Below are 25640 nucleotides of genomic sequence, written 5' to 3' on the forward strand. Positions count from 1 at the left end.
TTTGGCGTCAGAAGTGAGGGCAATGCTGCAGACTGTTTTTCAGTCTGCATGTGACTCTTTCACATACTGTTTTACCATGAAGTGATGTCAAATTTTTTATCAGATGCTTTGTCTATGCTTACTCAGCTTTCTCATACCTTTTCTCCTTCATTCTCTTTATGTGGTGAACTCTGTTGTCTGCTTTTGGAATGTTAAACCAACCACGCATTCCTGGAGTACGGCCAACTTGGTTGTGATTATTTATTATGCTGATTTGGAATGCTCATGAGAGACTAGCCTGTCAGTTTTTCTTGCTCTTTCCAAGTTTCAGCATCAAGGTTTGGCTGACTCTGCAGCAAACTGGAGACTTGTAGCTGGGCATAGTGGGCAACACTGTAGCCCCAGCTATGCAGCAGGCTAAGGCGGGAGGATTGCTTGAGCCCAGGAGTTCAAGGCCAGCCCGGGCAACTTAAGGAAAACTTGCCTCTTAAAAAAGATATTTAGGGGCTGGAGTTGTAGCTCAGTGGTAGAGTGCTTCCCTAGCACACGTGAGGCCCTGGGTTCCATCCTCAACATCACATAAAAATAAAATCATTGTGTCCATGTACAACTAAAAAATATTTTAAAAAAAGATATTTAAAGCTGGGCTTGGTGGCACATACCTGCAATCCCAGCAACTTTGGAAGCTGAAGAATAAGGACTGCAAGCTTGAGGCCAGCCTCAACAATGCAGCCAGACCTTATCTCAAAATAAAAAGGGTTGATTGTAGCTCAGAGGTGAAGTGCACCTGGCTTCAATTCCTGGTACAGAAATATAAAAAAGGAAAAAAAGAATTAAGACTGATGCTTTTTCTTCCCCTTGGGTCTTAAAAAAAAAAAAAAAAAAAGATTCTAGTTCTTTGGGGGTTAATTTTCCTGAATACATTAATTACTGTTGCCCGAAAACGTGACAACTCCGCTATCAGGGTCACGCATGGCTCTCTTTCTATTATCTGGGCTCCTCCCACCCCCGTTTCCCACCTTTATTTGGTCCCTTGTCCTGGCATGCCTTGTTAATGCTTTAATGAATGCCGGACACTGGGTGAAAGCCGCATCCAGCTTTCAGAGTGCATTTCTGATCTCTGCAAACCTGGCGGGTGGAAAGCGGCATCCATCAAAGCTCCAGCTTGCGTTGACTGTTGCGACTGGCTGGACTTCTTGTCACCCTCTTAAGGGTGCGTGTTATCTCCTTCGCCCACCTTCTCCGGCTTGGTCTTGTTCTCAGGCGCCGGAGGTCCGCCTGCAGGGAACCGCGCTTGCTGCGTGGGCGTGGCTCAAGCGTTTGCTTTTAGGCCCCGGGTCCCGGCCCCCGGTCGCTTCTCCAGGTGCGGGGACGAACCCGGGCGTCGCGCACCGCTCTACACCGAGCCGCCCCTACCGTTATGAAGCCGCCACTGCTCCCTACGCTCACGGTTTCTTTGCTCTCGAGCGGGACGGGGACCCCGGCTTTCGCACGCGCACCCTCCGCCCTCTCGACTACCCACCGCCCCGAGAGCCGCACGGCAGGCGCGGCGTAGACCTGCCCGCCAGCCCGCGGGGGAACCTGGGAGCCGGGGAGCAGGAGGGGCGGGGCCGGGCGCGAGGGCACCTGGGGGCTGAGGGCGGGGCGCAGCGCGAGGGGGGAGTTGGGGGCGAGGCTGGACGCGAGGGCACCTGGGAGATGGGGCGGGGCCTGGCGCGAGGGCATCTGGGAGCAGGAGGGGCGCACGGCGCGCAGCGGCGCACGCGAGCCCAACGGCCGCCGCCGCGCGGGAAGCCGTACCGCCGAAGCCCCGCCCCGCGCGGTTTGAACGAAGCCCCACCCAGCGCTCAGCCAATCGGCGGGCGCGCAGCGGCGCCATGGCGACCCTTTGTGGTCGCTGAGCAGCTCCCTGGCTCCGAGCGGAGCGGCGGCCGGCCTGGCGGCGCAGGTGAGCGGGCGGGCGGGCGGCGGGCTGTGCGGCGCCTCTGCGCGCGCCGGGCGCTCCCGGGGTGGGCGGGTCGCAGCGGGCTCCCCGGCCGCCGCCCTGTGCGCGCTGGTCGCACCGCGGCCCTCGGGGAGGGCAGCCGCCTCCGGGCCGGACCGACGCCCTGCCGGCGGCCTCCTCCGCGCCCCTCGGCCCGCCGCCCCTCGCCCACCCACTCTCGGTCCACCCTCCGCCCCTCGACCCGTCCACCCTCGGGCCACCCCGGGCCCTCTCCGTCCACCCTCCGCCCACCCTCTTCCTCCCTCCGGCCGCTTCCTGCTCGGTTCCTCTCCCGAGCGCGCGTGCGAGCGCCGGGCCTGGCCGGGGTCCTGCTAGCAGAGCAGGCCGCCCAGGGGCCCGTCCCCCGGAGCGCTGGACCGAGTGGAGTGCCTTCCCCTTGTTTATCGCCTTTTTTAGCGCCCGAGGACGAGGACCCGGGACGCTCGCGGCGGCTTCGCCCGCCTGCTGCCGTCGACCCTCTTCCTCGGAGTTGGTCTGGGCCGCCCTGGACGCCCCGCCAGCCCTCTTAGGTGGGCCCGGGAAAAGCACCAGAGACACTTGCAAGAGCTTCTTTCCCTGAATTAGCGTCACCAAGGAAAAGGCTGTTCTGAGCACTTTCCGGGGATGCACTGTCCGGACAGCCTCCGTGTTTTCTCCCCGGTGGCCTTTGTGTGTGGCCTATCAGTCCAGAGCACTGAGACAACCATTCTGTCAAATGAGCTGACAAAGTGAAGGTTGCACCATAGGAACTTCTTAAACGTGACTGCTCTTTATTTTCACTGGTCGCCATGTTTTAGAGTGAAAGAGTAGAAAGTCAGCCATGGCTTTCATCTAGGCAGAGTAGCAGGTTGTATCCTGGAAGGAGGCCAAAAGTTCCCCTCATTTTGCCACTGGAACCTGCTTCCAGGCATAAGAAAGTCTCCTATCCTGAGAATCCAAAGTAATTGCAACCAGCAAGTAGTAGCTGTCAGCAGACAGTGGTGGAATGATGAACTCACATCAACCTCAGAGACGGGGCCTCTGCACTTCCCCAACTTGTTACATCTTCCCTGCCTCTTTTTTAATGAGATATTTCAGACTGAATCTGATTGTGTGATAGAAATTGAAATTGTTAGTGTTGATTCACCTTAAAAGCCCCATACCCACAATAAGAGTGGTGGGCAGTGGCTACAAGTCTAGCTGCAGTGGTGTCAGTGTTGGGTCAGGTCCCTGACCACACCAGCCCTCCTGATCAGAAACTGGGGATCTGCGTTTTCAGCCAGTAAGAACTGCTGCTGGAGTACAGTATGGCAGCTGTGGGGGTCCTGTGTCTGCCCCCTTGGATTGCTCTAGGGGAGCAATTATAATCACTCGCCTTGCTCCCCACTGGCCTCTGCTGTCCCTTGCGCCTTTCAGAGTTCCTTTGTTCACTTGGCCCTGTCTTCAGGACAGTGCTTGGCCTGGAGGAGGCCTAAACCCTGCTGGTGGGATTTGAGGCATCTAACTGGATGTGGAAAGGCCTGGCTACATGGGAAATAAGGGAGATGTGAGATAGTTAACACACTCTGTACAACTCAGCAGGAAGCCAGGCTCTGCGGCCCCCCAGGGGTAGGGCTTTCTTGTCATTCCTGTGTTGGAAGGGTTAAGCAACCTCAGGCCAACCGCAGGAAGTTGTTTCCAGACCAGGCCGTAAGGCCACTCAGAACCATGCTTCATGCTAACTTGGTCTCAGACACAGAATCTGAATCGGGAATCCTTACTTACCTCCTGAGCCCACTATTGTCCCTTTATTCTGGATCACAGGTTTTGGGCAATAGCACTTTGGGTTCATGAAATTGTAAAAACTGCTCAGGAACTTTATTCTCTTTTGTAGTAGTAAACATTGGTGTTTTTTATATTGAAGTAACAAAATTACCCCTTTCTTGAGATTAGGAGCACTCGTAAGGGATGCTATTATTAGCGTGGACTCTTCTCATGGTGCACAGAACACACCTTATGTGCAGAAGAGGCAGCTGCTAAAATGGCTTCTGATTTTCATGTGGTGGCCCTATATCATCCCATCAGCTGACTTATTTACTTTGTAATCAAAGTATAATTTAATACAATAAAATGAACAGATACTGTGCAGTTCAGTGAGTATTGACAGATGTGTCCTGTGTCACTAATAGGTGTGTCCCCACATCCTCGAGTCCCTCTGCCCCTTGCTGGCAGTCGCCTACCCCCAGCAGCAGCACTGCCTGCCATCCTGCTCTCACACTGGGTTCTAGACTCTCAGGTGGGCTGTTGTGATCCATCCACATTTAACAGAAGCCGTTATGGTTTTTGTTGCGGATTTGTATTCCATGGTGAGGGTACACCACAACCTATCCATGAGACTCATTTATTTTTAATGTTTAAAGAATGTCCTCAAGTTGGGGCTGTAACTTGGTGGTAGGACCCTTTCCTGGTGTGCTCAAGGCCCTGGTTCTGTCCCCAGTACTGGGTGGGGGAATGTCCTTATCTGCAGTGATAAAGTAAGGCTAAGGGCAGAGTGTGAGGCCAGCAGAAACATGGATGTGGAACAAGGCTCCCTGCGGGAGGCAGGAAAGGTGGGGGAGTGGAGCAGTCAGAGAATCGGCCAAGCAGCAGGGGAGTTTTCCAGCACATGTGCAGAAGAAAATCAGACGACCTAGAGGTCAGCCCAGTGCTCAGCCAGTGCCTTTTCCGAATGCGTCTGCCCCTCTCCCTGGTGCTAACCCAGGAACCACTGTTACCCGGGACAGAAAGCTCAGTGTAGGTGAGTGGCATGACCTGGCCTGGAGCAGCCTGTCGTGCTCCAGCAGGCTCTGAGTGGGCAGGCGACTATCAGGGAGCATCTGATCAGCTGCAGAAGCAGAGCTCGCAGTGGACTATGCATAGAGGAGACTGCCTTGGAAAGGGCTGGAAGGAAGGGACCCACAGGGTGACTGGCTTTCTCTGAGTGCTTACAACTGGGGGACATTTTTGTTCTTCGTGTTTTTGGTACTGGGGATTGAACTCCTGCCTCTGCCTCCTGAACCACTGGGATTACTGGGATTACAAGATCACATGCACTCGGCCTGTTTTGTGCTTTGATTGTCTAGTGAGCTGTCTTCCGCCAGGCAGGCTAGAAAAGGCGGAGGCTGTGGGGGAGAGGGAAGGCCTGGGGGCTGGGGCGGGGAGGTGGGCAGGCCTGGCCTCCTCCATGAGTGGAGGGGGGCTATTTGTTTGCCCCTCTCTGTTTGGTCCTACCTCTGGAGCAGGGACAGAAACTAGAGAAGCTGTCATTTTTATGTTCTGGCCATTTCTGTTAGGAAAGAAGTTAGGAAGTTGCTGTTTAGCTTCCTAGAGAGCCTGATAGCTTCCAGGTTGTCCTGGGGTCCTAGGCCCCAGCTGGCTTCCAGAACTGGTGTGAGGGTCTTCATGGAGTGTGCTGCCCAGAGGCTCATGACCTAGAGATAGGGATGCCAAGGACATTACTGTTCAGGGTAGCTCTGGGGCCATGTCCAGGTATGAGGGGTGCATCCTGCCCCGTTCTTACTACTTTTGTGAGTTGCCTCATGTGCCCCTGGTGGGCTCTACTGACCTCTGGTGGACCTACCTGGTTTACAAAGCCAGAGAGGGCAATCAGGAGTTCTGGGTATAAGCTAGGACCCAATTTATGATGTTTGAGTCCTACATTAAATCTTGCAGAGTTGGAATTTTAAATGTGGTTGAAAAGAGAAACCCAGGACTGAAAGAGATAGAGGAATCTTTGGAATTTAATTTTCCTCCAACACAATTTTTCTGTGGTATAACATAATCTTAATTTTCTTGATATACTTAGAAGTTTTATGCCAGTGATTTAAATGTGATTGGAGTTTTAAAAACAACTCTGTAAAAGTTAAATTTGCACCAAGACAAAGAACTTGAATGCTACAATACCAGACGTAATTGAGTGTAGTGTATGTCGGTGGTAAACTCCTGCTCATTGAGAACCGGTTGTCTGGTGTGTGTGGCATGGGATGGGGTGGGTAGTCATGCCACTTTGCTCTCCGGGGAAAAGCTGTGGCTCAGGCTTAACTCTTCAGTTTGAAATACTCTAGACCCACAGGAAGTGACAGAGAGGCCCTGCAAACCTGTCCCCTGCTGCTCCAGGTGGGTGCCAGGGGCAGTGGGGAGTGGGGTCCTCTGCAGTCCAGCACACTTGTCCCTTAACCCCAGGATTCCCTCCGGCCCCTTATTTTGCCACTGCGTGAGTGTCGTGTGAGTGGGATTCCTCAGGAGACCTCCTGTGGCCCTGGATGGCGCCAGTGCCTTCCGTTGTGCTTTGAGTAGGATTGTGGTGTGGCTGGGCCCTTCTCAGCCTTCCTCAGCCGAGGGGACTGTGGGGAGCATTGTGAATGCTCTTGTATACCTTTTTATGTGAACCTTGGCTTTCATTTCTTTGGGACAAATGCCCAAGAGGTTATTTAACTCAATTAAATTTGACGTGTCATGTGCATGGGAGGTGATATCTGTGACTTTGAAAGGAAATTTAGAAGGACAGGGGATCTTTTCTTGTCCATCCCAGGGTGGGGTCAGCAAGAGGGGCCCACTAGGACACTTGGCAGCTGGTTCTCCCACACTGCAGAACTTCTCTGCTTATTCCTTTGCCTTGTATGGGGACAGCACATGCCTCCCTTGGGAAAAAAATCCTAAAGCTTGCATATTTAAGAGATTCTGTTTGTGAATAATTTGATGAATTTATTCATTTAACTTGAGTTATTTGAAATAAAAATGTCTTGCTGCTTTACAAACATGAAAGAAGAATGACCATGCATCCTGGCGTAACTGTGGTCTGGGAGGGGTAGTGCTGACTGGAATGCTGGTTGTGTCAGTCTGCCAGGCCCCATGGCTCTGAGCCCCAAACTTGTGCCCAAGTGCACTTAGTAGACCAAGTTGGGCCCAAGAGGAAAGTCAAATGGAGAGCAGCCTGTCCAGGGAATCCCTGAGCCCTAGGCATGCTGGGCCACGGGGCGGGGCGGCGCAGCGTGAGAACGAGATGGGGTTTGCTGGGACCCTCGTCCCTTCTGAGAGTGCTGCTGTGTGTGGAGCCAGGTAAGGTTGGCCAGCTGGAGCGGGAGGAGGCCGGGCATTCAGATCTGTGCATTTCTGGGGCTACAGTTTTCCACTGAGCTGCCCCCCATAAATGACCATAATTTTATTAGTATTAGGAGGGAAGGAACCAGCCGTTGTGAAACGCAGGGGACTCTCACTAGTGAGGATCCCATCGCACATCGGCTTTTGAAGGAGGACAGCATGACGATGCCATGAAAAGCCCTCCTGCCCTGTCCTCTCCGAGGCCCTGTGTTCTGCGCCTCACCCCAAAGTTCCTCTTCTCCCACAGGCGCCAGTGCTTAGATTTCTTTTAGTACAGATTTTCAGCCTGACACTTTAAAGAAGTAAGTCTCCCTGTTTCTGTTTTCCTGTTGATGGAAACATTGTGCTGCAGCCTTGAGCTGTGTGGTTGGTGACAGTATGACTATGCCAGCATCACAGACACAGGGCTGCCTTCCAGGTCATGCCTTTGTGCCTGTATGTGGATGCCCCTCTCTCTGATGAGTGTCCTGGGGGCACTGTGCTAGGTGCTGAGATCTGCTAAGTGGCATCTTCCTTGGTTCCCACAGGGCACGATGTTTGCACGAGGACTGAAGAGGAAATATGCTGACCAGGAGGAAGACGGGGAGGGTGCCCCTGCTGGCTTTGGCTCCGTCCCTGCCTATAGCCTACAGCGGCAGTCGCTCCTGGACATGTCCTTGGTCAAGCTCCAGCTCTGCCACATGCTGGTGGAGCCCAATCTCTGCCGCTCGGTCCTCATCGCCAACACCGTCCGGCAGATCCAGGAGGAGATGAGCCGGGATGGCGCATGGCGAGGGGCAGCACCCCAGAGTGTGGGGCGGGTGCCGCTTGACCGCCTGGTGTCCACAGAGATCCTGTGTCGCACAGCGAGGGGGCCGGAGGGGGGGCACCCTGCTCCTGACCTGGGAGATGACCCCTTGCAAGGCCCAGTCTCCGAACTTTCCACAGTCAGCTCAGCACAGGTGCCAAGGAACCCTCAGAGCAGCCTTTGGGATTCGGGCAACCCTCGGGAAAACAGAGGGAGCTTTCAGAAGTCTCTAGATCAGATGTTTGAGACCCTGGAGAACAAAAGCCCCAGTGCTGTGGAGGAGCTGTTCTCCGACGTGGACAGTTCCTACTACGACCTGGACACTGTGCTGACAGGAGTGATGGGGGGCGTGAAGCCAGGCCTCTGTGATGGGCTCGAGGGCTTTGCCGCAGCAGCCTCGCCTCCTGGCTCCAGCTGCAAGTCTGACCTGGCTGAACTGGACCATGTGGTGGAGATCCTAGTGGAGACCTGAGGCCCCCAGTGGGCCACGGACAAGGCCACATGCCCCAGAGAGCTTTTCCGACGTACTGTGGCCACACAGACACACAGGGCCGCAGTCCTGTGAAGAGTTCGCGCCACTGCAGCCTGCGTCCTAGCCCTGTTGGGCAGTCTGCTGATCCCAAGAGTGTCCTGGGGCAGACTGTCATCGGCAAGGGCTGCAGACCCCAGACCTGTGCCTGTTCCCTGGGGAGGGCAGGGCAGAGGCTGATGCTGGGAGCTGGGGCTCTCCGAAGGCTCCTCAGCCCTGGGCTAGGTAGCGTCCCATAGCCCTGGGCCCTCGTTCCTTTAGTGTCCTGGCTGCAGCTCCCATGGAAGATGGCGAGGCACAGGCTGCACCCAAACTCATTAAATCTAGATAGGTGAACTTTTAAAACTCAGTCTTACACATTTGGGGCAATATTTTGTCTTAAGGTATTTTTTTAAAACTTTTTATACTTTATCTCTTTAAATTTTTGCAGTTATTTTCTTAAAAGTCTATTTTTTTGTATGAACACCCTTTGCTGCTACGTTAGAAACGTGTGTAACCTGAAGGATTGCAGTTGGTGTGTTTCCTTGTTGGAAGGTTTAGATGGAAGTTCTTTTCACAGTGAGGCAGCAGTGTAAGGGTTCTGTTTTCTACTTCAGCCGTTTGCAGGACCCTCTAGGTTCTGTTACGACAGAGTGCGCTTAAAATGGGAACCGCGCAGCTGGTACCCTCTTCACTAGACCTGCTCTGAGGCCCTGTCTCTGCCTTAGTGTAATGGTGGAGGGCTCTATTGATGGCCATTTACATATGCAAATGCCACTGGAGGCAAAGGTCAGGATTTGTGTGGAAATCACAGGCACCGTTTCCTCTTCAGAGACTGCAGAGTCAGCCTTCCTTCAGGTGGTCACAGAGGGCGCCTTCCCTACGTTCCTGGCATGGCCCTAACAGAGCTGTGTGCCCCTTTTGGAGCATACACGGCGGGCTGCTGTGTGCCAGGCACGCGTGTCAGAAAGGGTATGTCTCTGCGCTGTTGGGGTAGAAATACTTAGACCTGCTCAATTAAATTGGTGCTAGAACAGAATTTTAAGGTTAAATTTAAGTCCAGAATGAAAGAACTCTGACTGTAACTTATGTCCCCTTGATCTGAAAGGTCATGTGATGAGCTGCCCCAGGAAGGGAGCTGGTGTGGCCCCGTGCCCGGCCTGCCACATCTCCAGGTCCTTGCTGCCTGCCACGCACAGGTGTCCCTGTCTCAGCCTGAAAGGCTTGTTTTCCTTTGTGCATATGATCATTGTTCAGCAGGGATTGTTGTAAACCTCACTTTATTAAAAATCTGTCCAACACCCAAGATGGGAAGGTGTTGTGTCAGTTTTCCCTGGTTGGCTTCAGCTGTACCGTCTGCCTGCCTGTGGAGGCAGGGGAGGCTCTTCGCTTGGATACTCCAGCCAACGATGGTTTTCCTTTTCCTGACCTTAGTAGAGCCTCTGGGTCAGGCAGCGTCACAGCAGCGCGGCCGGCTCTCTGTTTCCCTCAGTGGAGGGCTGCCTCCTGATGAGCACTGCTCCCCCAGGTTGCTCAAGGGTGCGTGTCGATAGCATGACTGCAAGCAGTGTTGGCTTTCTCTGCGGCATTTCTGTTGTAAATCTCACGAGTTCATTTCAGATTGGCCGAGTGTAAGATGAAGCAAGGGAGCGTGCCGGCCTTGTGCACGGAGGCCTGGTGCCCTGAGCTTCCACACCCGGGGCAGAGCTGCCTCCCCTGATCTGCCACGGGTGGTGAGGAACGTGTGGGACTTCTTGCGTTGAGAGCCCCTTAGCAGTTCCTCATGCTCCGGACTTAGACGTAGGCCTGGGAAGTGCTTGTTCCATGGTGGCCTGTCAGTTGTGGGTTTTTTGTTTTTTGGTTTTTTTGGTGGGGGAGGGGTTCGGCGGGTACCAGGGTTTGAACTCAGGGGCACTCAACCACTGAGCCACATCTCCAACCCTATTTTTTGTATTTGGAGATGGTCTCACTGAGTGACTTAGTACCTTGCCGTTGCTGAGGCTGGCTTTGAAACGTAGTCCTCCTGTCTCAGCTTCCTCAGTTTTTACATCATGTATATGTGTTTTTTAAAGATGTAGGTACAAGTAATTGACTGGAAACAGTTTTCCAAGCATTTGATAATTTTGTTTACAAACTATTTATATAGTAACAAATATAAATTCGTCACTCAAACTACAGTGTTTTGGGGATCTGCTTCCAAACCCTGAACCCTCTGCGCTGAGAGAAGTGGGCATTTGATTTTAACTTAGTTGATAGTTTGTGTACACCAGGTGTGCATGCTGTTCCAATGCACATAAGTTTGGGGGGACCCAGGACCAGGGAGCATGCTGCAGAAGTCTCAGGAAGTGGCCCTCGCATAGGCTGTTCCACACAACCTGGAGACCCTTTGCCCTGGAAATGTATTGGGTTTTAAAGGTTGAAAAGCAATGCATACTGATTTCACCCATGTGCACTGTGCATGGCTGTAATCCAGCCACTTTGTAGCTGTAGGCTGAGGGCTGGGATGGGAACACCCTGGGTTTGTTCCCAGTACCAGGGAAGAAGAGAGAACACGAGCCACCACGTGAATGTTCCTCTAAGTGTGAAGTCTGTTTGGCGGATCATGCAACTCTCCCCAACAGTGCTTGAGGGTGGACTTCCTCAGGAGGACATTCCATGTGAGCAACACAGTCCTCAGCTCCAGAAGGATGATGTTGATGGGCGTGCCCACTAGCCCGCACCTGGATCCCTCCTGGCCTCACCTGGCTAGCACCTCTGCCTGACACTGCCCATGAAGCTGATGGAGATGCAGTGGTTAAAGCTGGACTCAGACCAAAGTGCCTGTCCTCCCAAACGCTGCTCAGAAGCAAGGGTGTAACCAGATGATCTGCTTCAGTGCAAGGAGCTGAAGGTACCTGTGGCTGGCAGCCCCAGGCAAGGGTCCCTGCTTCGGCGACTCAGTTTCCCACAGGCCCGTTGCTAGCCTCAAGTGGTAGACTCACTGGCTCCACCTGTGAACTTGGAGCACTCCCAATATGTGCTGAGATCAGCCTCAAGATGGAGAGTTAGGGTTCATCTCTCTGTAAACAGCCGTAATTGGTATCTAGGTTTCTGGAAGTTTCCATCTGCAACACCTGTGCCACATGTCCTTCCTGGGACTTTCACCAGGCCCAGGTTGGTTGGTTGGCACGGTTGCATGTGTTGGTGGTTGGGTTCAGTCACAGGAAATGAACTGTGCTTGAACTCAGGGGCACTTAACCACTGGAATATATCCCCAGTCCTTTTTTAATTTTTAGTTTGAGACAGGATCTAAGTTGCTGAGGCTGACCTTGAACTTGGGATCCTCTTGCCTCAGCCTCCCAAGTTGTGGAAATTACAGATACAAGACACCTTGCCCAGTGGGTGACTTTCCACAATGCAGTGTGTGCTGGACGGTCTGCCCAGGGTTCTCAGTAGACACAAGAAAGGCAGGGCAGCTGAGGCGTGTGGTGTCTTTGTCTTTGGGCTCGCGAGTGGCCTCAGGCACGGCAGAGCCCTGCAGCGACTGTAGTGGGAAGCACTCTCCCGGAGATGGAGTCACACAGCAGAGTCCTCTGCCACTCCCATGGGGCACCAGTGCTCCCCACAGGCTGCCATCTCTGGCCTGTCTGTTTACCCTGCCCTGTCCAGTGGGTGCCAGGCCTAGCACTCCGTCTGCCCTCCATGCCTCCCAAGCTGGCTAGTGGTTTGTTTCCAGCATTCCCAGAGCCACTGATGGGAGGTGAGTACAGGGATGACTAGCTGGACCTTCCTCTTGCAGAGGATGCTAATGGTTACCTGAAGGGGAGCCGGAAAGTTCAGAAAGAGCCCCAACAGTGAGGCCCAGAGCAGCCCACTAGCAGGCCACGGCGGGGGGTCACTGCCTCCGTGCAGACGGGCTGGGTGGCCAGGTGAGGTCTGAGCCATCCCTGTGGCCCTGTGCTCTGTGGGCCACACCTCGTCTTTTTGTAAAAATCCCCCAAATATTTAAATGACCAGCAGCTAGTTCCCCACATTCCTGCAGTCAGGATCTGGTCGGTCACGCTGCCCTGCTGCTCCATGGTCAGCTGGGTTGTGGAAGGACCCATAGGTGAAGCCCAGAGGGAGCTGAAGAAGCCACTGCAGCTGGACTCAGGACAGAAACTGATGTGACTGAACCACCAACTCCTACTGCCCCTACCCTCTACTGTCTCCCATAAGTGGCTTCGTGCTCAACACCTGGCACTCAGGAAAGCTGCTGCCCCGCCTGTGCTAAGCTGGGGGACCAGCAGGTGGCCCTGGGTACTTGCTGCCCCACTGCTGACTGCACAGTGACAGCAGAGTGCAGGCAGGGCCAGGTGGGGCACTGGCCGCCCTGAGCTGGCACAGGCCTGATCCCTGCCATGCCCTTGCCCTCTTTCCAGCTCTGGCTGCTGGCCTGGCAGCAGTGGACCAAGGCTCCAAGCAGAACAGGTGGCAGGAGCCTGGCCCACGGCAGTCCCAGGTGTGTGATCTGTAGCCTAACACACCTCAGCCTGGGTGGTCCCCTCATCTCCTTTCCATCCAGGCTGCCCCAAAACCCAGCCCCTGGTGAGGAATGATGGGAGAAGCTTTCTCCTGGTCGTCCAGATTGCTGTTGCTCTGGGGAGCTGTCTGGGGTGGTGTGGGAAGGGGTATGTGCATGTGGGCGCATGGGCGTGTGCTGGAGGGAGGGGTTGGGTGAGCGCCCAGCGTGCCTCAGGGCCCTTGCTTGCCACACCCTGTGCACTTCCTGGGGAAGCAACCTGGCCGTCCTGTGCTCCCCTGAGGGCGACAGAGGTCACAGCCCCTGCTGACACCAGGCAGGGCACCCCTTGACCACAGCCTGCAGTCTGCTCCACTGGAAGGACTCAGGAGGGGCTGCACCTGAGTATCTGGAGGACGCTGTGCATTGGAAAGCCCCTTGTTCATGCTCATTTGTACACAGCAGAGGGCACTACACCAGCCCCTGAGCCTGCTGCGTAGGTTGGCCAGTTGTGAGTGTTGCCCATCTGTTGTGTTTTTCTGAACATATATATACATATATATATATATATATATATATATATCTCCCGGGGCCTCACACATGCTAGGCAAGTGCTGTGCCATTGAGCTACTTTCCCAGCCCCCTGAAACAATTTTTAAACAAATCTGAGCTATGGAGACCATTCTAACCTTAAAAACCAGGTTAACCTTGGAAAATAGAGCATGTTTATAAAATAATTCCGCAGATGATAATTCCTTAAATGTTCTCTAATACTCAGCTCATATTCAGACGTGTCTGCCCTGAGTTTACTCCCCACTACCAAAAAAAAGTTGAAAAGGACATTTGGAGCAGGATTCTTTTTGGTACTGGGGAGTGAACCCAAGGGTGCTCTATCACTGAGCTACACCGCCAGCACTTTTTTAGAATTTTGAGACAAGGCCTTACTAAGTTGCTGAGGCAGGCCTGGAACTTGCAACTTGCAATCTTCCTGCCTCAGCCTCCCAAGCCTCTGGGATGATAGGCATGTGCCACCGTGCCAGGCTACATTTCAACTTTTAAAAACGGGTTCCAGTGTGCATACAGTGTTGCTCACGGCATGCCTGAATTGTGCCCCCTGGCGATGGTTCACGTGGGGAGACATGCATGGCTACTCCCTGGTCATGCGAGCAGGGTGTGGCCCTGCCCCACAGCCTCTGTGTGCTGCCCAGGACTCAGCATGTCCCCAGCTTGCCTCGTGCTGGGTGTCACTGTCCATTCCTGGTTCTTTCAATATGTCCACATGATGGGATGGTGAAGGCCCATTACCAGCGTGTCACCTCAAGTCATGGTGCTTTGTCATGGGAACACTTCAAACCCAAGAACGTAACCGAAGCGCAGTGAGTCTCCTGAGCGCTTGTGCTGTGGAAACTGGCACCTTGCCCGTGACCACCTGTCCTTGGCTTCTGTGTGGGCGGTGGCTTTGGGCCACTGCTGGGCGAGGTCACATGGCCGCGTCTCCTCGTGCCTGCACTGTCTCACCAACAGTGTGCCAGGTCCATCCCTGGAGGCAGTGGCAGGGTCCACCCAGCTGGTGGACGGCAGGGCTCCCTCAGGCATGTGCTGCATTCCTGCACCTAAGTGTGGGGACAGTGCGGCTGAGCAGGCCATGAGAACGTGGGCCTGCAGCTGTCTCCTCCACAGACCGGCTCTGGCGCCCTGCGAGGTGCCCAGCAGCGAGCTGGGATCACGTGGGGTCGTGTTGGCGCCTCCGCGCTGCTTTCCACGAGGGCCGCGCTGTGCTCCAGTTCAGTGTGCAAGGCTCCCCTCCCTCACTCGGGTTCCTTCTAGCGTTGGTGGTGATGCACCCGTCTTACCCGCACTTCCCTGATAGGGAAGGACCCTGGGGGCCATTTGTGTGTGTTCTGAGAAGCACGCATCCTGGCCCTTTGCCACCTGCCATCGTAACACTGCCGCTGCAGGGTCAGGCTCGTCCTGCTGTGCTTTGCTGTGTGCTGTGCCACACTTCTGGTTCAGGATGAGAACTTAAGGCAGCTTTCCTAACATCTGGTGCCATAGAAACAACCCGCGTTACCCCTTTGTCGTGAGCCTCAAGCCACAGGCCACACGGTATTGGTGCACAACCATCTGGGGTGACCACACCTACGCTGGCATGACCAGGGACAGCCAGCTTCCTTCCTCCTCCTGGCAGGCACAGTAGCCATCACCTGCATCTGGACCAGTGGGTCAGGTGACAGGGAAGCTGGCACCTTCTGGGCAAGCTGGCCCCAGGGTGGCCTTGAGACAAACAATGGGGGCTCTCACTTGGAGTGCCAGCCCCTCCAGCCTCACGCCTCTCTCTCGAGACAAGATTTCATCCTCGGTCCCTAGAGAGTTAATGAGTCAGCAAGAACACAGGCTTACCGAGGACCTTTTATTAAATAAAGCTCTACAAAGTCAGTGCTGCCTGCTTGGCCCTTCCCTGGGAGGAAAACAGTTGCCACGGAAGATGACCAGGAAAATCCACCTGCCTACCCACCTGGACCTCCAGGGGTGGCACAGTATGGCCTCCCATCCACTCAGAAAGGCCTGTCCCCAAGGTCATCAGTGGGAAGGCAGGTGGGGAGTGTTCATGGCCCTTCCAGGAAACAGCACAGAAGCCCAGGACCAGGTGCAGACAGGGTTTCCCAAAGCCCTGCTGTCTCCTCAGTGGTATTTCAGCACATACCCACTTTTGAGCCAGGCCCAGGGTCATCCCTGACACCTTCCACCAGGAGCAGGTGGCACCGCACCAACTGGGCAGGCTGCAGTGCATTCAGAAACCCCTCCCCTCTGCACGGGGGCTGGCTCTGTCCCCAACCCACCCCTGTGCTTCCTGAGCAGACCTGAGGCAGGGGTTTTGAAAAGATCCCAGGAAACTGATGTGGATTTGGGAAACAGCTACACAAAATAGTACCAAATCCAACCAGTGAGAATGTAAGCTGCCTCATAAAGACGTAATGTACTCCCGCTCTCAGCACACATCCCTGTTGAAGAATGCCAGTTTTAGGTTACGTGGAGGGAAAACCTTCTTGTTCTGTGGACTTGTGATGTGCCGCCCATTTCCATGCAGGGGTGTCTTCAGAAAGAGGCTGTAGGCAATCAGGCTCCCCTGCCTGTGGCCAGGCGTCCCTGAGAGCTGAGAAGAGGCAGCAGTCAAGTACAAGTACAGGTGACCCAAGGTGCCAGGCTGGCATCTGCCCTGCCTGCCTCAGGCCCTCAGTGCTCTTTCCTTGGTCATCATAGTCTAAAGGCCTCATTGTGCAGCGCGCCCAGAGAAGCAAACGGGGGTTCACTGCGAACAAGGCCAAGAGGTGGCCACCTGTCCCTGGACGCCTCTCACGGTAGCAAGCTACCGCCACCTGACTTCCCGAGTGAAAGGCCAGCTTTCTTACCATTCTGCGAGTGGCCTATGGCCCCCAATATGGGTGGATCTCTTTTGCAGCACAGGGAACTAAACCCAGGGCGTCTACCACTGAACCACACTCCCAGCCCTTTTTATTTTGAGACAGGGTCTCACTGAATTGCCAAGGCTGGTCTTGAACCTGGAATCCTCCCGTTTCAGTGTCCCAAGTGTCAGGATTGCCAGCAGGGTGGCCTGTTTCCTCAGCAGGCTCTCGGCCCTTCTGCTGGGTCTGGCCCCTGCCCTCCATGATCCTGGCCCTGCAGTTCCCACCTGATGGCTGCTGCTGGACCCCGTCAGCGCTGGCAGCCACAAGCATGTGACCTCTTGTGCTCCAAGGCAACAGTGCCCACCCAAGGTTCTTCCAAAGGGCAGAGGCACCCTGTGACAGGCTCTCCCGGGTGCCGCCTGTCAGGCTGCAGCCTGCGCCAGCCGGGTGGCACACTTGCCCCATGCTGCCCCAGAACCTGGCCCCTGTGTCCTCCTGCAGAGCTACACCTTACTGGCCTCACTGCTGGCCCTCTCCAAGCTCATCTGCAGCACGCACTGCCCAGGGGCCACGCTCTCCCACCCACACAGAGCCCCGGGGCAGGGCTTGGCCACCTGCAGTACCTGATACTAGGTGGGCATAAGTCCTCACCCAGACAGACGAGAGAGGGCTGCAGGAACACAACCTTCTGCCACCCTCCTTCCTGCCTTGAGCCCACAGTGAGGATGATGGCGGGACCCTCGAAGGAAGCAGCTCAGCTCACTGCCAGGGGGAGACCCAGGGCTGCCCTACTCTTGGAGTCCCTCTCAGCCCCAGGTCCTCAGCCCCCAGTCTTTGGGATGACACCGTCAGAGTCCTTGGCACTAGGAGTACCCATCTGCCCTAAATAATAGGCAAGTTCATTTTTCTAAGTCCACAAGAATTAAAGGAAGAACATAAACCAGAATCAGTGGAGACCCAGAGCTGTGTACAGACCTCACCTGGCTGCCGAGGCCTCTCCTAGGGCACTCACCTTGGTCTGGATCAGAGCTCTGCAGTGGTGCAGGTGGAAGGTGCTGACTGCCAGCAACTCTTCAGGACCTTTGAGGCCAGAACCTTCTGAAATGTGACCCTGGTCTCTGGAAAGACTCTGAGGAAACAAACCTCTGTCACACAGCTAACATGTTTACCACTTCCGCTCATTTCCCCTTTTAATCCAAGCCCATCTACCAAATTTCACCCTAAAATTGCAGTTACCTTAATTCTGGACATGCTCAGGCCCTGGGAGAGTCAGGGCCGGGCCCGCCCTGATCAGTGCTGCCACCTGCTGTCCTCCACCTGATTCAGGGGCAGCCAGACCTTGGTGCCTCCAGACCTGCCTGCTATGGCTTGAATGTATCCCCCAAGAGTTTCTGTACTGAACACGTAACCCCAAATTCAGAGTGTTGATGGTACTTGGGGGTGATCAGGGCAGACCTAGGCCATGGGGGCTCTCCCAGTGGCATTAGTGGCTTTATGAGGAAAGAGAATCGAGCTGGCATGACTACGCTGTGTTGCCTCGTAATGGCCAGCACCATGCTCTCCTGGGTGCCCAGCCTCCAGAACCATGAGCCAACTAAACTTCTATGCTTTATAAATCACCCAGGTATTTTGTTATAGCAACAGAAAATGCAGTGAGACACTGTTCAACAGAAACACCTTCACAGCCACCCGAAAGATGAGCACCCACACCCTGCCACCACGGGAGCTGTCCCACCTGAGCCTCCCCTTCAGAAATACCCCTGCTTCTGTTTTCCCTGCACCAGGAGATCTCCTGACCCGCCAGTGTGGCACACTGGCGACAGCAATCACCCACACCACTGCCTTCACCAGGGCCAGCAGGCCTGCCTAGGCAGCTCCTTTTGGGTTCTGTGTTTAAAGGTTTCCTTACTACTTAACAGTGGAGGGCTGGGGCTCAGTGGCTGAGCACTTGCCTAGCATGTGTGGGGCACTGGGTTTGATCCTCAGCACCATGTAAAAAATAAATTAAAATAAAAGTATCATATCCATCTACAACTAAAAAATACTAAAAAATACTTACATTGCTGAAAGGTGCCTACTAGTGTGGTTTCTTGATGACACAGACCTTGAATGTGTATACACTGGGCTTTGCTGGCTCTGGGCTGCGCCTGCCTTAGGCAGCAGCAACTCATGCCTATGGGGCCACCTCTACCCCCTGTGGATGCACACTGGCCATCCTCCACTCTGCTGAGGGCCTCTCCCACTCAGCCTCATGCATGTGCCCACACTGGAGTGTGCCCCATCCCCCTCAGCAGGCCCTGGCCCAACCCCCAGCACCTCCCATAGCATCTGAGGTGCAGGCACACCCTGGTGGCCTGTAGTCCCCAGCAGAGCGCTCCCACCCTGCTCTGGAACTTCACCCAGGGCACCTTGCTCCTCTCGCCACCAAATCCACGTGCGCCGTCTCCACATCTGCCCCTATTCCTACTGGAGCCTGCACAGGTGTTCCAGTGCTGCCCAAGACAGGCACACCCACACCCTCACCACCAGTGGCCTTCTGAGCAGTCAGTGGCTTCGGACCTCGGGAGAGGTGGCCTTCCAGTCTCATTTTCTCCCTGTCCCCAGCCCAGTAAAGTCTCCATCCCCTGAACTGTGTCACCTTCTGAGCGGCTTCTATGCCGAGAACCAGGAAGAGCTTCTCCAGGCAGTGAGACTGGCTCTGGAGGCATCGAGAAGCAGACATGGTGCTGGTGTTCTGCAGGGCTCTCCAGAATGTTCTAGATTCAGAACTGGAAAACATTAAACAGGAGGCTGAAAGCCTTCCGAGCAGGTCAGGAAGCCCAGTCTCATAAGCAGAGGGGCTCCTGGCACAGGGGAGTGAGGTGCGCCCCTTCAGGAGCCTGGCCGTCTCCACTCAGACACGCCCTACATCAGCATTCCTGACCCGGCCTGCCGCTTCTGTGCACAGCATCCTCCAGGCATGGCAGGCTTATTCTCAGCAGGGTGTGTCTTTGGGGCCAGATGTCTGCTGGTTTGGCTCGCTATCACAGCTGTGCCGGCCACAAAATAGATGCCTGCAAACTAGGAGAACATCGAGTGCAGAGGAACCGACGAAGAAACAAACGGGGAATGGCTCCGTCATGGCCAGGCACTGGGGCAGGAGAGCCTGGGGTCTGCAGCTCACACCCCGGCGAGGACGTGTGGGTGTCTACCATGCAGCACAGGTGCCTGCGACCAACGCCTGCATGGCTTCCCAGGCACGCCCGTCTCAGAACAGGCAGACACGCCCTACAGCCCCAGGCAGCACTTGTGCCCTGTCTCCAGAGTGTCGGCCCTGCCAGGACTGACCGCAGAAAAGCCGTGCCTCTGCGGAATGGTCTGTCAGTGCCACCCCACGGCCTGGGCTGAGGGCCACCCTCAAGGCAGGCTCTCCCTGGGGGCTGTGCTGCACAGGAGCGTCACACACAGAGGGAGCCAGTACCTGAACTGTGCAGGCCACAGCCTCCTAGGATCCAGGTGTCCCTCCCCGGGCCACTGGGCAGGCGCCGGGTCAGTGCCCGGTAGTGGCCACAATGGGCCAGGCCAGAGCTCTGACACGGGAGGCCTACCCAGACATGCATGGAGCCCACGGTGTGCTGCCCCCAACTACTGGGGTCAGGAAGCCTGCTCACCACCTTCCCTCCCCTCCTGGGGCCTCAGGCCAACTTATCTGAAGCATCTCAGCCCTTCCACCACCTCAGCCTGGAGCCTGTTTGTCACCAGCTGCTAGAAGTCACTGTCTGCACACAACTGCCAACCACACCTGATCTCCTTGGGAGCTGGGAGCTGGCAGCCCTGCAGGCAGTGCTGGAAGCAGGAGGTGGCCTGCTTGGGGGTGCTTTCTATAGCTCTGGGGTTGAGCTCTGGGGCTGCCAACAGCCACTTAGCCAAGTACCCCAGGGTCCCTCTGCGCATTTGCCCGGGCCCACCACTCCTGCTACCCTCCCCTGCACTCATGCTGAGACACAAGAGGAGCTGGAAACCCAGCTGGCTTGCTCAAGGTGTGCAGGGTCAGCAATGCTGCAGGTCCAGCTGTGCTGCCAGTTCCTCAGGGACACTAGCCCCCGGGAGGCTAAGGGAGCAGTGACATTCCCCAGGAGGTGCAGCCACACCATCAATCAACCGTGCAAGTGCAGAGCTGCCTCGGAATTTTTAGATCTGTCGGTGTTCATTACCACAGTCTATGCGCAGATGCAAGGCCAGGATCTTCTTCGCTGCTCATTTCTAATAAATGGTCTAAGGTGGAAACATCTTCAGGTGCCTGCTCAACTGTGACTTCTTGAAAAGCAAACCTAAAAATGTTCTCATACCTGAGAACAAGCTGGAAAGAAAGAACATTCCAGAATCAGGAGAAATACAAGGCATTAGGTCACCATATTCTGAATAACTAATTTTGATACAAAAGAAACCTGTGCTCAATTGTGCAGTGCTACCATCATTTGACACTAAAACCTCTGCTCTGTCAGGGTTCACAGGAGGTGGGAGAGAGCACAACTCAAAGCTCATCGGAGATGCAGAGACAAGGTGGCCTCTCCAAATGCTGGCTGAGAAGTTCACACATACGATGGAAACAGCCTCACCTTGAAAGGCCCTGAGGGGTGGGGACAGTCTGAACTGGGCGCGTCCTAATGCCAGCCGGGGTGGGTGAGGCAGGCCAGGTGCAGGTTTTATGTATTCCAACATGCCCCCATCTGCAGGGTGCAGGTTTTTTCATTTGCCTAGTGTTTCCGACAAAATTCCCATATGCAAAAACATTCCTTAGTACACAAATCACACTGGAAAAAAGTCCTGGTTTGAAAACAAGGGTCACAGCAGAACTGGGTGGGCCCTGCCAGAGGCCAGGAACTCTGGCTCAGGAGAGTTTGCATGCCAGCAGCACCTTTCATTTCCTTCCTGACTGGTTAAGGTATCTTCTGTTCTCTGATGTGTGGTGTGAACCATTGGGAAGAGCCGGCAGAGAGGACAATAAGAGAGGGGCCAGTCAGTCAGAGCAGGCAATGGTGGGCACTGAGTCAAGGGCTAGGGCTTTACTCCAGCCATCTGTGATCACGCGACTTAGGATCTGGGACTTTCTAAACCTGCAGATTCAGAATCAGAAAAAAGAGCTCCTTCCCCACAGGCTCTGAATGAGGCCACACAAGCACTGCCCCTGCAGATGGGGTGTGGTCAGGGAAAGTGGCCCAGCTTGGGTGGCTCCCACCTGGTCTTGCCCAATTCATTTCTGCAGCCTCTACTATCAACCAGTCCCTTCCCTGGCCTTTTGAGGACAGGGTGGCCAACCCCATGACAAGGGAAGGAAGTCAAGAGATAAAAGAACCCTCAAAGGCTGACAGCCCCCAAACCCAGTGCCTCGATGCCTTTGAGAGGTCTTAGGGCCTTTTTCACTCAGTCTGGTGACAAAGACCACAGAAATACCTCTGAAGATGGGTGGGAAGTGGTTCCTGTCGACCCGGATCCACCCTGGTGCGGCAGTTGAGAACCACATTCCTTTAAGGCAGGAGTTCCTAGTGGCTGAGGATCTGTGGGTCTCTCCAGGAGTTCAAGAGCCTGAGGGAGTCCAGGCTTGGCTGAAGATTCTTGAAAGCCTTCAAACTCCCCCCACGTGCTGCTGAGCTCCCCTGGGTCTGGACAACTGCAAGTCGGAAGGCCCTCTCCCGCTGAGGAGCTGCTGGCTTTCCCACCTGGCACAGGCAGAGAAGGCTGGCAGTGGATCCTTATCGGTTCCAAACTGTCACCATTCTGTCCTTCGGCTGCGAAGCGGCGGGAAACCTCGGCCGGTTCCCCTGCGAAGTCACTCACGGACTCTCCCCAGCGCTCCTGCCGGCCTTGCATCTTGGTGCGGCCAGGCCAGCAGTCCCAATGGGAAGCTGCGAAGGAGACATACAGTTGCTGGGCTGAAGCTGTCCAGAGCTGCGCTGGACAGGGCCTGGGGCGCCGGGAGCCTCGCGGTTCGGTCGGCGGGGCTTCCTGACGAGTGCCCACGTGCCGCGGTGGGCCGATACCGCCTGGCCGCCGCTGACCAGTCCACCACAGGGGCGTGTCCTGAGGCCAAACCAGGCGCGGGACCGGGAAGCCCGCGGGGAGGCCGGCCGCAGTCGGGAGCGCGTCTGGGAGGCCCCGACGACAAGGTGGGCTGCCGGGCGCCGGCGCCAGGCCCAAAAGCGAAGAGAGGGCGCGGCGCCTGGGAGCCCCGGAGCGCGTCCCCGCGGGAGGGCGGACGGCGGCCCCACGCACTTCGCTGCGGCTGCTGCCCGCATCCCCCGCGGCCCGGCCAGTGTTGCCCGGCAACAGCGCGCGTCGGCCCGCTTCCGGCGCCCGCCGCCGTGGCGTCAGCACGCTGCCGTGGGCGTGGCCAACCCCCCCGGCCCGCCCCGTGGGCTGCACCGGCGGACCCGGGTGCGCCCGCGCCGCCTGGCTAGGCCTGCCTGCCGGCCGGCGGGAAAGCCTCTCGCCGCCTTGCCACGCGCCTCGCGTGCCGTTGTGCACCCGATACCCGCCCGCGTGGAGCACACGCACTCCGGAATGAGCAAACGCGAGCTGCCCGCTTCGCCCACGCCCGGCCCTCAGGCGGCCTCACTTCTGCCCTCCGGCCCTGGGTCGCACGTTCTAGCCTCGGCCCTCTCGTCCTGCTGTAGCCACTTTTGGGGCGAGACTGCTGCTGGGGAATGTTTTTTCCACCGAACTGGAGGCTCCCTGAAGGCCAGGGACAAAGTCCGTCTTCCCAGAACCTAGCCCGGTCCTAAATGGCCTGAACTTGTAGGAGGATGAGGGCCCACTGCCTGCAGGGCACGATCCCCTCCTCCCAGGACTCATGTAGTGCTGGAATCTCTGCCGGTCATTAGCCAGCCCCCAGAATAGGATTAGTGTGTGTATGGGGAGGGCAGTCACCCCCTCCTCCTGCCACCTGCCCCGGGGTGAAGGCACTAATGAATTTTTGCCCTCCCTAGGCATTCCCTGTCTTTTCCCATCTGTCCCCCAGGCTCATGAAGTCGACCTGTGCTTCACTCCATTTCCCCTGCAGCCTCACCAGACTGGCAGCCATGCCAGCCTCTGGAAGGAAAGGGCCAGGCCCCCATCCCTGATCCACAGCCACCTGCAGCCCACCTCCATGCTCACATTCTCCCACACTGCAGCCTCCTTAAGCCCTGCAGGGGCCTGTCCTTGCATGAATCATCAGTCTCTGCCTGTCCTTCTCAGCCACACCATTGAAAAATTTGATTTTAAAAGTGACGAGATGAGTTCATTCTCTGCACCCACCCTGGACTCACCCTCCTGACACCCCCACCCCACATACTTTCCTGAGAAGCAGAGCAGCCTGGCAGTGCTCAGGGGAGACTTGCAGTCCGACTGCTCAGTTCTAGGTCTTGAGCACCAACCACCCCAGCACCTGCAGCAGACCTGCAGGATGGGGGTCAGGCACTGCCTGGGCTTGCAGACAGTGGCTCCACTTGCCTTGTCTTCACCAGAGACAGCATCAGTCAGTAGTCCTGCTGTCTGTCCCTGCCCACTGATCCAGCTCCCCTTACCCACTGTGCTTGCCACCCTTGAAGTCCAGGAGTTGGAAGCAGAGGGAGAGTGCTGTCCTCTCAGGGGCTGAGGCCTGGGCCCAGATGCCCAAGTGAGAAGGAAAGGGATGCTTTTCCAGCAACTCCCAAGCCTCTCTGGGCTTCAGCTTTCTCCTGGGGAGCTTGGTGGCCCTCAGGTGGTAGTAGAAGAAAACCACTCAGGCACCAGCAATGACGGGTTCCAGTGCCTGGCCATGGACTGGAGGTGGCCATGGGCTGCATGCATTACCTGATGTGGCAGCTGGATGATGTCTGGGGGAACATCACTCAGCACTTCCTAATCCCCTGGAAGCTGTGCATATGGGACCTTCTGACGGAGGCAAATTCACACACGTGATTAAAGCAAGGGTCTAGAGATGAGGAGGTGGTCCTAGATTATGGTTGAGCCCAGCATAATCATATGGTCCTTACAAGGAGAAAAGAGATGACAGGTGTGGTGGTGCATTGGAAGGCTGAGGCAGGAGAATCACAGGTTCAAGGACAGCTGTGACAACTTAGCAGAGCCCTGTCTCAAAATAAAAAATAAAAGGGCTGGGGGTGTAGCTCAGTGGTAGAGCACCCCTGGGTTCAATTCCCAGTACTGAAGAAATAAGTAAAGGGCTGGAGATGTAACTCAGTTGTAAAGTGGCCCTGGGTTCAATCCCCAGCACTGAAAAGAAAGAAAAGAAATCCAAGAGACAGGAGATCAGTGCTAGAGAGAGAAGATACAAAGATGCAAGCAAGACCAAAAGCTGAGGAATGCAGGCAGCAGGAAGCCAGAAGCACCAGGAGACTGAGGTCCCCTGCGGCCTCCCAGCACTGGGAGGGAGGGCGAGCTGGTGTTGTTTTAACCCAGGCCATGTGTGGCATTTTGCCACAGCAGACATTTGGAACCATTATACCTGGATAACCCCTAGTGACCACACTGAAGAGGAAGGGTAGAGGTGACCCTGACATTGGGTGACCAGCCCTGGCTGCAGGAGGGGTGGGGCAGCCCAGGTAGCTGTAGGTGGCCCCTGCCACTTGGGCCAGCATTTGGGCAGACTGTCCTGTTTCACAGCACAGTCACATGGGGGCATGAGCCCAGCAGACCTCAGGTAGGTGGGCAGAGCAGGCAGCTGCTCAGGTTTAATTGGCTCCACCTGCTGAGAATAATGGCCAAGGGAGTGGCTCCCTACTAAAGTCAGGGGGTGGACACAGGCCATGACTCCCCCTGGAGGAGCCCAGGCCGCTCTCCCAGGCTCCTCTCCTGCCACCTGCCTATACCCCCACAGCCTGGCTTAGAGCCAAGCATTCCCATCCCCTTCTCAGGAGGAAGGGCCACTCTGGGTCCTGAAGCAGGTGCCACTTTGCCTGGAACCCATAGTCACCCTGGTGGCTCCTGGCATCACCTAATAGAAAGGACTGGCTGAGCAGGAGTCCCTTGCCCCAGAAATACCCAGGTGTCCTTCTCCTCCAGGATCCCTAGGCTCCAGCTCCTCCAGTGCAACAGGGAGGATGTCTGTCCCTGCCTCTGTCATCCCGTGGAACGTCCAACCCTGGAACTTGCTGCAGCTCAAATCCAAGCTGGCCTTTGCATCTACCGCCAGGAGGCAGTGGAGGCTCAGTGAGGTAGTTGGCAAGCCCCCCAACTACCCTGTGTCCTGGTCCTAGGCATGTGCTGAGCTGTGCAGGCACAAAGGAAGAGACCTGGGGGCTATGCCCAGGCCAAAGACAGCCACTTAGCTTTGGGGGAAACTGAGGCAGTTAGGGGTGGCAGCCGTGAACATGTGGGCCATGTGCCACCTGCTGGGCCAGCAGGCCTGGAACCCTCCCTATCATCCCTGTGCAAAGGAC

General features: G+C 55.8%; 2 protein-coding genes across 2 annotated transcripts; one reads left to right on the plus strand and one right to left on the minus strand.

Moving 5' to 3' along the window:
* Nucleotides 1-1713: 1713 nt before the first annotated feature.
* Nucleotides 1714-10049, plus strand: CDCA4 (cell division cycle associated 4). The gene is made up of 2 exons (XM_079126711.1): nt 1714-1927; nt 7588-10049. The coding sequence occupies exon 2, from the start codon at nt 7594-7596 to the stop codon at nt 8317-8319; it is 726 nt and encodes a 241-aa protein (XP_078982837.1). The 5' UTR covers nt 1714-1927; nt 7588-7593; the 3' UTR covers nt 8320-10049.
* Nucleotides 10050-15226: 5177 nt separating this feature from the next.
* On the minus strand, nt 15227-22562 carry CLBA1 (clathrin binding box of aftiphilin containing 1). Its single transcript, XM_079128626.1, has 5 exons — nt 21676-22562; nt 20436-20581; nt 18881-19010; nt 17255-17371; nt 15227-15989 (listed from the first exon to the last, which is right to left on the minus strand). Exons 1-5 carry the CDS (start codon nt 22090-22092, stop codon nt 15825-15827), a joined length of 975 nt encoding a protein of 324 aa, XP_078984752.1. The 5' UTR covers nt 22093-22562; the 3' UTR covers nt 15227-15824.
* Nucleotides 22563-25640: the final 3078 nt, after the last annotated feature.

The sequence above is a fragment of the Sciurus vulgaris genome (genome assembly GCF_902686455.1).
Source record: "Sciurus vulgaris genome assembly, chromosome: 2".
In the NCBI taxonomy this organism is placed as follows: Eukaryota; Metazoa; Chordata; class Mammalia; order Rodentia; family Sciuridae; genus Sciurus; species Sciurus vulgaris.

What these genes read in the sequence shown, in the direction of transcription:
- CLBA1 (XM_079128626.1), bottom strand. Translation starts at nt 22,092, where the DNA reads ATGCAAGGCCGGCAGGAGCGCTGGGGAGAGTCCGTGAGTGACTTCGCA. An exon ending in GCATCTGCGCATAGACTGTG is followed by an intron (nt 19,011 to 20,435) that starts GTAATGAACACC and finishes AATGTTTTCCAG; the next exon opens with TTCTGAATCTAGAACATTCT. An exon ending in GAGCTCTGATCCAGACCAAG is followed by an intron (nt 15,990 to 17,254) that starts GTGAGTGCCCTA and finishes GCCTCTTCTCAG; the next exon opens with CTCTCAGGGACGCCTGGCCA.
- CDCA4 (XM_079126711.1), top strand. Translation starts at nt 7,594, where the DNA reads ATGTTTGCACGAGGACTGAAGAGGAAATATGCTGACCAGGAGGAAGAC.